The following is a 15,459-nucleotide window of genomic DNA, read 5'->3' on the forward strand; positions in this document are numbered from 1 at the left end:
CATTTTATAACCATACTATATAAATTTCATAAAATCATTGATAGTCAATAAAATAGCATTACTTTCTTATTAAAAACTATATATTTTTATTTTTAGTATTTGTAGCGTTAGGATATAAATAAATAAATGAAATAAATTTTAAAAGAATGTGAAAGTGAGGGAGAGAAAAACTTGGATAGTTTTGCAAAAGGCGTGCCAGAATTTAACATTTTGGAAATAAAATTGACCCATAGGAATTTCCAAGTATAGCTATAATTGAAAACCTAGATGAATGTGAAATGTTTTGCATACATGCATGGGATTAAAAAAATATGAATGGATAGGTCAACCCCATGTTGGTTACCACCACGCTTTGAACACGCGCACAAATAATCCAATTGCAAATAAAAATAAATAGTAATGAGGATCACTCGAAACAACAATCGGTCGGCCAGGATGATGATGAATGTGCGGGAGTATGCGCAGGACGGGGATCGTAAAAGCGACAGCTTCCTTCCTTTTGTCAGTGGTTCACATCCCATTGTTTACCCACTCGCTTTTCCCTTTTTGCATACTTGTGCTCAGGTGTCGAGGACAAAAGCGCCGAAATTGAATTTAATGAAAAGCGAAAGCAAAACAGGGGAATGGCATATAAAAACAGGGCGAGGAAGCGGAGCAAGGATCACCCACTTCCGTTTGCCAGCAGGTAAATGCTGCGAAACACAGGTAGTCGAACTTCCACAGGCTGGTTTGCATATAACCGAACCTGAGTCCTGAGTCCTGAATCCTGGCATCCTGCGCACTTCCGCAGGAAGCGGGTGGGTTGAAGGGCCGGTAGACACATTCACTTTCCCTGCAAATGTTTCTGGTATTTCCAAAAAAATTACTCCAAACTGGTTATCTAAAATATTGAAACCTGTTTAAATTACATTTAAATATTAACCCATACTTTAGTTTGAACTGTGATACTTTTTAAAGTGGTTTATTGTTACAATTTGCAGTCATAAAAAACGTACTGCCCTAATTTTGCTGGTAAAGAAAGATTTAAAACCTAAGCCTAGAAATACTTTTGAAGATGTTTTCACTGAAAACTTACGTTCCTGCGTTTTTACCAAAAAAGAATATGAATGATTTTAGTGACTCTCAATATTGCTTATGATATTTCCTAAAGGGAAAGTGGTCTTGGTATCACTCCAAATAAAAGGTGTATAGCTAAAATATTTCTAAAACCAACATTATTAAGGTATGGTCTGATGAAAAACTTTTTAAAAAAATTAAAAAACCCATAGGAAAATTCTCTTAAAGGTTTTTTCTTCGATATAGAAGTCTAGACATCACTTAACTTTAGGGGGATAATTTAAACGTTTTGGTAAACTAATTATGATTTGGATAAGTTATAAGTTATTATGTTTTCCAGATGGAAACATTTAGAATTCCTCTTTCTTATAACTTCACATCAAAGGTAGATAAACTTATTATGATTTCAAGGGTTTTCTATATTAAATATATTTCCCCGATGGCAACTTAAAAAAATAAAAGAATCTTGAGGGTTTTTTCCCTGATATCACTTCACATGAAGGGTGAATAATTAAAATATTTCGGTAAACTCATAATGAACGGATAATTCGAGACCGCGGACTGTGCCATCTGTGCACTCATGACCAACTAAATCCAACCAGAGCGCAATGACGCAGTGCAGCCATGGGTTCCAAAGGTTTCATCGCCTCCAAGCGAGTACGTGACTGGTATTTGGTTTGCTAATTTCTGGGACTGGGAACGGGCATCGGAATCGGAATGGCATACGCTTGACTTTGGGCAGTGGCCTCCAGACCCCTGGGACCGTATAAAACGCTGGACTCGGAATATGGTGATCCACAGTTGAGCACTGGCGGCTGAAATAGCAACAGTGCCATCTTGAGAAGACAACAGAGGAGGATCAGGAACCAAGAACCAAGAGACAGGAGCAACCATGTCAGTGGAAACGGTGCAGGAGACGCTGCAACAGGCGGCAGCGGCCAGTTCGTCAACGACATTGCTGGGATTCAGCCCCATGCTGACCACCTTGGTGGGCACCCTGGTGGCCATGGCCCTGTATGAGTACTGGCGCCGGAATAGCCGGGAGTACCGCATGGTGGCCAACATTCCATCGCCGCCGGAGCTGCCCATTTTGGGACAGGCTCATGTGGCCGCCGGATTGAGCAATGCCGAGATCCTGGCCGTCGGCTTGGGTTACCTCAACAAGTACGGTGAGACGATGAAGGCCTGGCTGGGCAACGTGCTCCTGGTGTTCCTAACCAATCCCAGTGACATCGAGTTGATCCTAAGCGGCCACCAGCACTTGACCAAGGCCGAGGAGTATCGCTACTTCAAGCCATGGTTCGGCGATGGTCTGCTGATCAGCAATGGACACCACTGGCGTCATCATCGCAAGATGATTGCCCCCACCTTCCACCAGAGCATTCTGAAGAGCTTCGTGCCCACATTCGTCGATCACTCCAAGTCGGTGGTAGCCAGGATGGGCCTGGAGGCGGGCAAATCGTTCGATGTCCATGACTACATGTCGCAGACCACCGTCGACATCCTGCTGTCCACCGCCATGGGTGTGAAGAAGCTGCCGGAGGGCAACAAGAGTTTCGAGTACGCCCAGGCCGTCGTCGACATGTGCGACATCATCCACAAGAGGCAGGTGAAGCTTCTGTACCGCCTGGACTCCATCTACAAGTTCACCAAGCTGCGCGAGAAGGGCGACCGCATGATGAACATCATCTTGGGCATGACCAGCAAGGTGGTCAAGGATCGCAAGGAGAACTTCCAGGAGGAGTCGCGTGCGATTGTTGAGGAGATCGCCAGCCCGGTGTCCAGCTCGCCGGCCTCCAAGAAGGAGGGTCTGCGCGACGATCTGGATGACATCGATGAGAACGATGTGGGCGCCAAGCGTCGATTGGCCCTCCTGGATGCCATGGTCGAGATGGCCAAGAATCCCGATATCGAGTGGAACGAGAAGGACATCATGGATGAGGTGAACACCATTATGTTCGAGGGTCACGACACCACCTCGGCTGGCTCCAGTTTTGCCCTCTGCATGATGGGCATCCACAAGGATATCCAGGCCAAGGTCTTTGCCGAACAGAAGGCCATCTTCGGTGACAATATGCTGAGGGATTGCACCTTTGCCGACACCATGGAGATGAAGTATCTGGAGCGCGTGATCCTGGAGACCCTGAGGTTGTACCCTCCAGTACCGCTGATCGCCAGGCGTCTGGACTATGACCTCAAGTTGGCCAGTGGTCCGTATACGGTGCCCAAGGGCACCACCGTCATTGTGCTGCAGTACTGCGTGCACCGACGTCCCGACATCTATCCCAATCCGACCAAGTTCGATCCGGACAACTTCCTGCCCGAACGGATGGCCAACAGGCACTACTACTCCTTCATTCCCTTCAGCGCCGGACCGAGGAGCTGTGTGGGCCGCAAGTACGCCATGCTGAAGCTGAAGGTCCTCCTGTCCACCATTGTGAGGAACTACATTGTCCACTCCACCGACACGGAGGCGGACTTCAAGCTGCAGGCCGATATCATCCTGAAGCTGGAGAACGGATTCAATGTCTCGTTGGAGAAGCGTCAGTATGCCACGGTGGCTTAAGGAAATTAGGGAACTTAAGGAACCCAGAACCCAGAACCGCAATCCCGAACCCAGCCCTGTACATAGATGAAGAATCCCGCTGTTTATCCCGATCCGAAACCACGATGACGAACCCACTTAGATCCGAAGGAACCGTAGAAGAACCCCACACACAAGCCAGCCAGAGAGTCAACCAATTTTTCTTTCTTTTCTTATCTCGTTACTTCTATATGATTAATACCTTTTTGTTTGTTGGTCTTTAGCGGGTGGTGCCCCTATATAATGTATACGTATATACCAATATCCTTTTTAACCAACTATTCAACGCAACTGTTTGTGCTCTTCACCTTTTTTTTATATTATTTCTTCCTCTATCACTATCTGCACTTTTTTTTCCTAGCCATGTAGTGTGATTTTTTTTGCTCTATTCTAGTATTTATTAAGTCAAATGGTTTGAATGAAACCCAAAAAATATGAAAAATACATGTACGACAAGGCAAGTAGCCAATGGAGCTGCAAAAAAAATGTAATTGCAAATGAAGATGTTTTCTTTTTTGGATGGCAAGGGGTTCTTCTTAAAAGTGGGGTTTATTTTATATGATAGTATCTAAAGTAATCTGAGCATTTGGATATCTTTATTAAAGCTTCGATAGTTTTGTAGATTGAAAGATGCCCTAATGTAGTGGTCAACAAGAAATCCTAACATTTCCTCGAAACAAACTCACTTTAGTAACCTTAGAAAAAAAGGTGTTCTGTGTTATTTGGTAATCGCAGATCTTATTTTAAGATGTCTATGTTTCTTTGATGAGTAAATATAGTGGGGGTAGATTTTTTCAGTATTGTTTTCGGTTTTAATATTATATCATTTTAGTATTGCAAATTGTGTTTCTGATACTAATATAATAATATATTATTTCTTTCTGTGCACGTTATACAAAACCTCTGCCATATGCGATCTGAAAGACCATCGAAGACCTTGTTGGACCTTTGCCATCATCGAGTTAATGCGCTAATGCGAGGCAATCGGCAGTTTGCAAACCGCTGGCAATGTCAAAATATTGATGCAGGGCCTCTGTCCTTGGCGAGGTATTTTGTTTCTTTACTTTATTTTGCGGTATCAGGTACCTACCTGTTCGTATTTGTTAGCATTATGCTGATCTTAAGTCGACACCTCATTCGCTGGGCGATTTGTAATGCGATTAATCGGCTGCAGATTGCGATGCTGACAAATGCAAATGCCATTGTGTCGAAATCGATAGCAGTTTATCGCGGGTTTCGGTAAAAAAAACGATGTACTTATGAAGAGTACCAGATATTCTCACTCCAATTTTTTTTTTGATTAGCTGAATTCCGCCTTGGGAGTCGGCTTTCACTTTTGGTCTTTTGCAATTTTCCGTTCGATTTTCGTTCGATTAACGAGCATCGGATTACGAAACGGAACGAAACGGAAATCCTTTCGGTTTCTTCCGCATTTCCTGTGTTGCCAAACACACGATTAATGAACCCTTCTCCAGCATCCTTCAGCCGACATCAAAAAAAGGACATGCAGCAGGTCCCCGAAGAAAAAATACAACCAAAAACCAAGCGATACGCATCGATTCTGTTTGGTCATTGTCCTTTTTTGCGCTAGGCAAATAGCGGCATTACCTGTGGATCTGTAATCCAATCCAATGTTCTTCGGCCTCCGGATGTTTGTGCACATTCATTCCGTTTTTTATGGCGTACTGGGCATCGAAATTGGAATCCTTTCGGAACTACGGGAATATGTCCTTCATGCGTGACACTCGAGGACTCACCTTTGATGACCGCCGATTGGTGGGTTGGGTTCTTCCGAAATTCTAATCGCATCCCACGTGGTAACCATAAAATTGAGGTTTTTATACCATACCTTTTTGAGATTGGCATGGTTTGATTGGCCTTTCTGGGTTGATCCCATTCTTTTGGCATGTGCTCGGGAGGAAATCGATAATAAATTAAACATAATGTTTGCTCTTAAGGTTTTTGGATTTTTTATAGGATACTGTTATGTGTTTTACATTGACTAGGTGATATTTAAATGGGTTACAATATTATTTACTTCATAAAAATATAAAACTCTTATATTATTATTTAGAAAATCTTTTTGGAACTGTTAAATGAATTGGTTTTTGTTGTGTTCTCTCTTTTCTGGAGGATATTGCTTAGAATTGGAGCGTTTTGGGATGGAATTGCATTGATTGAGCTGTTTCTTGAGCTGCTTCTCGAAAAGGACCCCACAGCTAGTTAGGATGGGTCCTCCTGAGTCACAGGAGCCTTGTCGCCTTCAAGTTGCATACAAAACAGCTTCGGGCGAAGAGATAGAGTCACACAAAGAGCTCGGGGAATTATCGAACAAGGACCTGAGTGCAAGGACATCTCAATCAATGCAAAACTGTCTGCAAAACGCTTCCTGGAGTGCACTGCCCATTGAATTTGGCCAACAGAATGTGTCAAAATTGTGTTTGTCATACAATCGATCCTCTGATGACTCAATACTCTACTTCATCCTGGAGAATAATCCCTGTGGCCACCCTGGGTGCGTTAGTCAAAACATGGGAATGTATATATATATGGTATATGGGAATACAGGGTACGAGACCCACGTGGATTCGGTGACATCTCGAAAATGTCCTGGAAAAGGAAAACATGTGCAGCCAGGCCTGGGGAGCAATTTCAATTAATGCTTCCAAATCTGCAATCCAAAACGACGAAGGCCACATGTGTTGTCCTTATGCCTTTCCTTTGGGGCTCCACTCACAAAAAAAAACACTATGTAGGGTTGTACTAAAATTAGGGGTTTAAAGGAAAAAGATATATACAAATTTGCAGAAAATGTAAGACAACTTTTGTAAATATTATCTACAAATTTATTATTAATAAATAAAATATTATTTTTCTTTGCCTTTAAGTACAAAATTTGTTAAATCATTATAAGTTCTTGAATTATTCCTTCATATTTTTATTTATGGCTCTTATTGAATGTATTATATGTAAATTTATAAATGTATCTATATATAAGCCTGTTCTCAAGTAATAATTTTTTCCTAGTAAAATTCCTTAAATATTTTCTTAAGTGCATGGCATGACATAGTTTGGATCAGTACAATATGGAACCAGGACGCGAGTCATGAATGAAATTAACTCGGATCCGTCAGCCGCAGCCATACGCAAGATCATCTCTGGTTGAAGTGGAAAATGGGAAAATATATATATAGAGGGCGGGGGGCTTAGGTGAACCACAGGCGGTTCCAGAAAGTGTTAACCTGATTTTTTCCCTCCACTGTTGTCCAGCGTTATCCTCTTGACCTGGTTTCCAGTCGCTGGATTAACCGCTTATGGGTCTTAGCCACAAAGCGCACACTTAAGTGCCTCATTGTGGACTGAAGTACGTCCACTCGAAGATAGATAGGAAAAAAACTGAGTACTATAGAAAATAAGTAGCTGCTTAAGTTTAAGTAGCTCGGCTTAGGCTGCGGTTAATTTTATAAGCCACAGCAAGTAGTATATAATTGCCAGAGCAGAATATCTATGAGCCAGAGAGCACTGGGTTAAGAAATCAGAGCTGAATGAAACTGGATAAACGAAATCCTTGAATGAAACTAGACCACAAAGGATCAGCGTGGCTCAGTGGATCAGGCACTCACAAAAGTGGTCAAATCCTTTAAGCACTAAAGTAAGACAAGAATAAATCTGGTTCTCAATCAGCCATCCAATCTTGCAGAAATATCCAGCCAAAACTAAATTTTTAATCATTTTAATGAATATAACATTTACTCCCAAAACATCTGTCTCTATAGAGTGTTTCCCCCAAGATTTATTCATTCACCAGACTATAATCTCGAAGAAACTTGTGTCATCTGTCGCAATTACAATTGATTTTACCCACCAGCCAGCTCGTGTTCGATCGGGTCAGAGATCAGCACCTGGCTGCCTGGATAATGGTAATGCAATATGCCCAGAAATCGGAGGATCGAGCAACGGGAAACCCAATCAAGTCAACGGTATACGCATGCGCACACGCTAAAGTGAACTGAAAAAACAGACGGTACTCGTATAGTAATAACTCATTATTACTCGCAATGATTTATGAATATTCAATGGTGACATATGGGGGCGTAACCCCAAATGGCATAACGACGGGGAAAATCAAAAGCGATCGCGGCACCCAGGGCTATGAAACCGAATCCCCCAATCGAAGGACACGAGCGGGTCCATGCCACATCATATCCCTTTGAGATTTCATCTGTCCCTTAAGCCTTTTGCATTCACCAAATAGTATAAAATAGAAAACCAAACCCAACTAACGGCATAGATTTCCGAATTCGAACGGGAAAAATGCGTAATCCGATCCAAAATCGAAGGTGTACGGCAAAAGGGGCGTGTCGCATTACCAATATTTAATAATTATAACGGTGCGTGAAAAAGATTTTCACTGCTAACGGTGAACGGGGCACCCACCACAATCACACCAAAAAATAGAAAGGTAGGAAAATACCTTTGCACCTGGATTGGGAAACTGGAAACTGCTCGGAAAAAGGGGGTTGTAGGCGAACTCAGGAGCTCGGGATCAGGCCAACATATACACACAGCAAAATAAAATAAACCATAATTAGGAAAGTTTGCTTAAAAATAAAGTTGAGAGCTCCTATTCTAAAATCAAGGTTAAATTGTTCTTGATTTTAAAGCACAATGTCTAAACTTCAAGTCCTAATTAGTTTTATATCTGAAAGTTCGCTCACAAGTCAAGATCCTTCTTTTCTCTCAGTGTATTACCCGGATTCGTTTGGGTTCTTCGATTTTTCGGGGCCCTGCAGATGCACTTCTCCTTCCCGGCAGATCCTTTGGCACAGGCCATCTTTTCTTAATGGCCAAACGATTTTCAATTGATTTTCCTCATTGTTCGGCCGTCTTGGATAATTTTGCATCATCTATATCCTTTGGGTTGGCGCGTTTTTTCTGTTTATTCCTCAGTTTTTGTCCTGTTTGGGCAGATGTCCCAAGGCAAAGGGAGGGGGAGACAGTTGCGAGGACACGTAGGCACAGGACAATGAGGTCCTGCATACAATTAGCCAGCAGACAGGAGAGCCTAGCGCCAAGTCAGCGTGAGGGTGAGAAAATATCCTGTAAATAATGAGGAGAGCAGTTAAGATTTTGCTACTCTAAATGCCAAAAGTATGTGCTATACCAATATATTCCATTTATATATCTCCTTGGAGATTATAAATATTTTCAGGAAAGTGGCAACAAAAGAGAGTGACCTATGTATTTTGGTAAATAAATGATAATAAATAGAAGTAATATATTTTGATGATCAAAATGTAAAACTGAATTTCCCAAAATTTGTATAAATAAATTATAATTTTTGAGATATCATTGAGGGACTGACATTTTCGATGATGGGAAATCTTTTCCCGTTTGTAAATTTAAATAATTTCTTTATGACTGAAAAAACCTTTCTGTTTTTTAACCTATTTTTCCTTTTTTCTTTTTCTTTTTCAGACATTTATGCAAATCCCAAACACAATTTGAGCTCTTTAAGATGAACTAATCGATCAAAGATTCCATCTGAAGATCGACAATTCGATATCAGGACATTTCAGACCCTTTTTTAAGGGCATTCTGTTTGCTTTTGCGGTTGCCCGGTTAAATCCCTAATTAATATGCACTAAAGTCCTTACCCTGAAGGCTTTTCCTCCCTTTTTCCCAACCACCCTAGAATTTTTCAACCTCCTCCCCCTTTTTTTCGGTGCACTTTTTAATTACTTGTGTCATTATGGATCGGGGCACATGTTCAAACCGAACCGTTACAAACGAATCCCGAACACTTGCAGCATAACTCTTAAATTTCCAGTTCCCATTTTCAATTCCCACGTTGCAGGGTTACGGCATTCGAAATTCGAATATTTCTCATATGCCACTGTCATTTATCAGGACATGAGGCTCATTAGCATATCGGGGCACTGGAGCGCAGTGCCTTGCAGGATCTGCTACCCTCTATGTTACACTAAAAAAATTAAGCCTAGGAAATCATATAATGGGACATATAGGATAGATAGATTGTTTCTTAAAAAATTGATTTTCGAAAGTTCGTTTTTTGAAAATAGTTTGTTAAATTCATTCTGCAAATGTGAATTCTTTTTATAAAAAACAAAAAAAAAAATGTTTTACAAGAATATATGTTATAAGACAAATTAAATATAGTTTTTAAGACAGCTTGTTAATTGTATTTCTTGATTTCCGAAATCGAATCTTAAAAAAAAAAATTTTAGGACTTTTCTAATTTTCAGAGAACTAAATTTTTTAAGTGCATATATGCAAATATTTCTTGGGTATCCTTGTTTCGCTCTCTATCTATCCATCAGACGGCGAGTCCTTTTGCATGCATGGACGCTTATGAAAATGAACATGATATTCCGATTCCATTCCACATTTTTTTTGGATCCGATGAATGTGCATGTTTGCTTGCCATTAACCATTATTTTTGAAACTCAATATGATATGCAAAACCGTAAGGCAGCGGATCAGAGCTATGGGAACTAAGTTTGATCTCATGAGGATTAATTTTATTGTATCAACGAAAACATTTCAAAACGATATACAAGCTGAAAAAAAAATATTTAAAATCCCAAATACTTCCTTTCACTTGGCCAATAAAAATCACAATAATTAGTTTGATTTTTCACAAATGTTCATATATATTTGCTTTATATTCAGAGACATACATATATAAAATCGCTTATCAACTCAACATTCGTACATTAAATCTATGAAAAAAATTGGGTTCCTTAGTAAGCACAGTTAAAAAATACAGTAAAATGGGCAAAGGATTACGAACTACGACTGGCTCAACATTTAGCTCTTTATCAGGTTAACTATTTTGTGGTTGGGTCTTAGAAGGTTCTTTCGATTTGGTTTATATCACTAGATGACTTTCATACTCTTTCTGGTTCTTAGACTCATTTTGTTTTTTTTAGATTGCTATTTACACAATGACTCAGTCAAGGCTTGGTTAAAAAAAAAAAACGTTAAATATCTCTAGGGTTTCGAAATTACTTTGGAAAGCTGTCCGAAAGTATGCAATATAAGCTTGATTTTATACTGGCAGCACCTTTTGTTAAGGCATTCCGAAAGCTCTAGAGATTTGAGATAGATTTTGGATTTGGCTACATGGACAGATTGGTGGAGGTGCCATCGGATTTGGGCGTGTGTGCCTCCCACCAGTCGATGGCATCGATCATGCTCTCATCGGAGAGGCAACCGCCGGCGGTGTTGTTGGGCTGCTCCTGCTGCAGGATGTCGCTGAACTCCTTCTTGAAGCCGGGCAGCACTACGTTGTCGTAGAAGCTCACGGGTTCCTGGTCGTAGAAAGCGGGTAAAATGGGCGAGGATCCCAGGATCGGAACTTGCTGCTGCTGCTGTTGCTGCGGGGAACTCAAAGTGTTGCTGGTGTTGCTGCCGTTGATGTTGCCACCGCTGATGTATTCCTGTTTGATCAGTTGCTGTTGCAGCTGGGCGGCACACGCCTGCAAGAGCAGCTCGTTCGCGGCGACAGGTGAAACTGGCGAGGAGCAGGGGCTTCTTGCCACCTTTTGTGGCACGGGCGATGATCGCGATAACTGCCCCGCGGAGGCAGCTGTTGTTCCTGGTTGTAGCTGCTCTTGCTGTTGCTCCTGGCTCAAATCGCCCAATAATTCAGCCGTAAGCAGTTGATAGGTATTGGTCCCCGGTATCCTGATATACTGCATCCCATTTAGGGTGGTCAAGCTGGGCAGGAGATCGCTGGCTTGCAGGGGATTCAGATTCTCATTCTGATTAGGATTGAGAATCTGATTCTCCACTGGCAAAGCTGGCTGGCCAACCGGCGGCAGTTGCTCCTCCATTTCATAGTTGCTCAGTGAGTCATCGAAATGCTCATCCAGACCATCGAACTCGTCCTTGATGAACATGAAGCTATCGTCGCCGGAACCGGAACTATTGCCCTGGCCGCTGAGTGGGGGGAAATCGAAGCCCAGCAGTTTCTCCAGACTCCTGATGTACTCCACGGCCATGCGGAGCGTTTCCACCTTGGAGAGCTTCTTGCTGGCCCCCCTGCCGGCGCCCTGGGCCTCGAAGGCCTCCGAAACTTCTTCAGGAATCTTGTCGCGCAGCAGGGCAAATCCATTGTTCACCTGCTTGACGCGATTTCTTTCCCGCGCGTTTCTACGGGCCACAGCCTGTGGCAGTGGCAAACCCTTTCTACCCGGTGTGCCCAAACTGGGTTCCGTTTGGATCTTACTGGGTTGAGTTATGGATGATGGTGTTTTCGGGGGCTTTTCCACGGCCAGTTTCTTGCTGGTCTTGCTCCTCTTGGCGGGCACTGAAGCTTTTCCCCCGCTGGGCTGCTGATTCTGCTGGTTCTGTTTCTGGGATTCTCCCAGTGGTCTCTTCCTCTGACTGGGCACCGGTGTGGTATTGGTAGTACTTGCCACCGCACTCTGAACCGCACCCAGCATACCAAAGTCTCGGATCTTGCGTATAATGGTATTCTGATTGGCTATATGCTGTTGCAGGGCATTGGCGCCACTCTCGCTCAGTACATTGTGCACTGTGATCTTGCCAAAGGGCTTCAGGGTGGCCTTCAGTCCCGGACTGGGATTCTCCTTGGGATTCTCCTTGGGCGGTGGCGATGGGCTGAAGCTCAAGGCAGCCATGGTTTGGAGGGGGAGCAAAACTTGTGTGGGTTGTGCGGGTGGGTAGGTTTCTTGTGGAGCACGGTGTGCTCCCTGGGCGAATGTTGAAAGGTGACTGATGTAATGTGTGTGGTTCTCGTGTGTCCTTGCTTCAGGACAGCTGCTGGCGTTCTGTGTCGCGTGCCCCGAAACTCCGAACTCGAACTGAAAACGCAAACCCAACGGAAGTGACTTCGTTGACTGACACACACACAATATACGAGGTATTCGAGGTCCTGCGTATCCCTTATGTAAAAGGCCTGACTTTTCATCCCCTACACTGGGGTGTCTACTTCCCTCGATCGCTCACTCGCACACACCTCTACCGTATATATCATTTAGAGTGCGGCTTTTGGGAAAACTAACATCTGATCGACTCGAGCCAAAAACTCCACCTGGTTTAAGGGTGGATTTCGCCCCGATACGATCTCTCTCTCCTTATTTATCGGGCATACAGCACAACACAGCGTCTTTATATACCGCCCCTCTGGATATATGCATATAATAATAACCATATATGTATAAAGTAATAAACATATATGGCCAGGGGAGCTTTGGCAGCCCTGGTCTCGAAAGTAAGTGTACCTGAGGATCAGCACCTTGGTTTCCCACACACAAACCTCATAGATCACGTAAGATTGCTGTTTTAAGATTATGCAATGCTCCGTTTAGTTTAAATATTGGATGAATATTAGGTAGTATTCCTTAAATATCACTTAAGATGTTCCAGACCCCCAGAAATTATTCCCAATCCACACAACCTCCAAGCATAACGACAATAAATCATCGAATCAACGACCTGTCAGTTCTACTTAACTTTCCACTTAATCGAAAGGCTGTCTCAGGACTATCTTTTGTGGAATTTCCCAGCTCCTGGCTGGTGAAAATAGAACCAATCAGGACCGGCATTGTGCAAAATCATTTGCCAATTGTCGGGCTAATTAAGGGAAATTAAAGAAGGCGAGAAGCAAGATCCTGGCGAATTTGTTCGGCCATAAATCCTAATTAAAATTGACAAGATGCCGATCCAAATCCTTCGAGGGGTGAGAAAACACCCATCCTTTCTCTAGCTACTTATTTTTTTCCCACTTTGTCGAGCAGAAAAATCTCTGGCAATTAGTCTGGTGGGAAAATAATTTTACCAGTAGTCTAGTTCTTTCATCTCTTTTTTCTTTTCTTTTTTTTTTTTTTTTTTTGGAAGCTTAGGTCTGTCTGTGGAAACTAGTTTTCGGTGTGCTTGTGCTACAATAAACTTTTTTCGGTCCGGGTTCTCAGGTAGTTTCCAACAGACCTGAGTATATAGCGGAGTGTATGTGTGTGGTACTTGCTGCACAATTTATAAACTTGAGTTCACTTGAAAGGTTCAAGGAAACGGACTTGAGCCCAGGATCATCGACGGGGGAAAAAGGGGTTCTCGCCAGAGTCGACTACCGGTTTTTGATCCAGGATCCCGACGATCCACGATCCTCGATCCTCGTACCTTGTTCGCAAAACGCAGACAGGCTTCTCAAAGGAAAGGAGTCAACGATTGTGCGTACTGAGGAGTATTTTGAGTACTGAGGAGTCCTTGCTGCTCGGCGTCCTTTGTTGTCCTCGACGCTTTGACTCGGTTGCGTCCCACTTTGACGACGCGACACGACACGCCTTTCGAGAGGCCGCCCCCCTGCCACGCCCCTCGTGTCCACTGAGAGAAAATTGTTGGAAAAGCTATAAAGGCGGGATACGCTTTAAGCTTCTGTCTACGTTGTACCAAATGGTTATATTGAAAATGATTATAATTGGTAATGAAAAACTATTCATTTACTCAAAAGTAATTAAACAAGCTGTAAAGTTCTTAACATGAGTTCTGGTGAAGAAGAATCTTCAATATAATATAAGGCATAACGTATAGCTTGCTGGTAAATCTTCTTTTAAGCGAAAAAACACCCAATATTTATTATGAAAACAAAACACCTTATTAAGAATGGTAACTTTTTTACTTCAACCTTTTTTACAAACCATAATATAATTTTTTTTATTGTGTATCCAACTGAGCTTTGTAATAAAAAGAAAATAAAATAATAATAATCATAAATAAATAATAAGGAATATTTTTGTGTGGCCTTTTCAGCAACCCCCGATTGAATTATAATTTGTCTGATTCCCAACGGGGTTGAAAGTCGCATTAATGCAGCTCGGTTCTCCCAAAAATTCACCGTTTCTCTTATTCACACAGATAGGTAGAGATATGTACAGAAATCTGACAATATCTCTAGGGGAATTTTCGTAATGACAAATATAAGGGGTATATTCAATATTTAGGACAACTTGAAATTATAAAATAATAACGGGGCAATTCTTTTAGAGCAAAAGTGTTTATAGGGTGTTAAGTAGTCGACTTCTAAGAACGGGTTTTGATCCTTTGATTTATGGTTATTATTTTCGAGGAACCATTTGAACTTTATTTCTAAAATTAAGCTTTCAAAGCTATATACAACCCTCTATGTTAGACATACTGATGAGTTTCTCCCACTCTCTGAAAAACTAACATCCTGTATTCTAATCCTGGCATTCCATTTTTAAAAACTCCATTTCATTTTGACTTTCATCTTTGGCGGCTTGAGAAAATACAACAATTTGGGCAAACAAAAACTAATTTCGATCTTGGGATTGGCAAACGCTCCGATGGTTTCTGGCTTATTTGCATTTCGAGAAGGCATCGATTTCAATGGGAAAAAATCCTGAATGGGAAATGGAAAAGGGAGCGCTGGAAATATGAATATAGATGATGAGTGAAATTTGAAATGGGAGTGAAAGCGGTGAGCAAACACATGGAAAGCATATACACAGATCCTGGGAGATCTCACGTCCCTTTTTTTCGGGTTCACACTCGGCAATCGTAAATCAATCAGGCAAAGCATTCAAAGCACTTTGACTTTGATCCCCAGCCATCAAATTGGCTTGGCTTTTCCTTTATTTTTCCACTTCCATTCCTTTCCTTTCCTTTCCCGATTCATTAAATTATTTTTTGTAACCCGAGGAAGGCGCCGAGTGAATGGGTATACGAATAAGTAGTCCTGGGGCCCTCTCATGTCCTGTGTGTACTTGTCGTCGGCTCAAGTGGATCCTTCAGGATCCTTCTTCATTCGGCAT

At 42.2% G+C, this 15,459-nt stretch overlaps 2 protein-coding genes across 3 annotated transcripts; one reads left to right on the forward strand and one right to left on the reverse strand.

The window, feature by feature from the left end:
- The first annotated feature begins 1,846 nt into the window (after positions 1 to 1,846).
- On the forward strand, positions 1,847 to 4,131 carry LOC119556380 (cytochrome P450 4g1). Its single transcript, XM_037868552.1, has one exon. It carries the CDS (start codon positions 1,949 to 1,951, stop codon positions 3,620 to 3,622), a length of 1,674 nt encoding a protein of 557 aa, XP_037724480.1. The 5' UTR covers positions 1,847 to 1,948; the 3' UTR covers positions 3,623 to 4,131.
- A 6,651-nt stretch (positions 4,132 to 10,782) lies between these two features.
- Positions 10,783 to 12,309, reverse strand: LOC119557298 (achaete-scute complex protein T8). 2 transcript variants are annotated; one of them, XM_037870007.1, is made up of 2 exons: positions 11,458 to 12,309; positions 10,783 to 11,427 (listed from the first exon to the last, which is right to left on the reverse strand). In XM_037870007.1, exons 1-2 carry the CDS (start codon positions 12,307 to 12,309, stop codon positions 10,783 to 10,785), a joined length of 1,497 nt encoding a protein of 498 aa, XP_037725935.1. The 2 variants fall into 2 exon arrangements, with proteins under 2 accessions (XP_037725935.1, XP_037725934.1); XM_037870006.1 differs by having other exon boundaries at positions 10,783 to 12,309.
- Positions 12,310 to 15,459: the final 3,150 nt, after the last annotated feature.

This window comes from Drosophila subpulchrella, chromosome X, assembly GCF_014743375.2.
Source record: "Drosophila subpulchrella strain 33 F10 #4 breed RU33 chromosome X, RU_Dsub_v1.1 Primary Assembly, whole genome shotgun sequence".
Classification (NCBI taxonomy): domain Eukaryota; kingdom Metazoa; phylum Arthropoda; class Insecta; order Diptera; family Drosophilidae; genus Drosophila; species Drosophila subpulchrella.

What these genes read in the sequence shown, in the direction of transcription:
- LOC119556380 (XM_037868552.1), top strand. Translation starts at nt 1,949, where the DNA reads ATGTCAGTGGAAACGGTGCAGGAGACGCTGCAACAGGCGGCAGCGGCC.
- LOC119557298 (XM_037870006.1), bottom strand. Translation starts at nt 12,309, where the DNA reads ATGGCTGCCTTGAGCTTCAGCCCATCGCCACCGCCCAAGGAGAATCCC.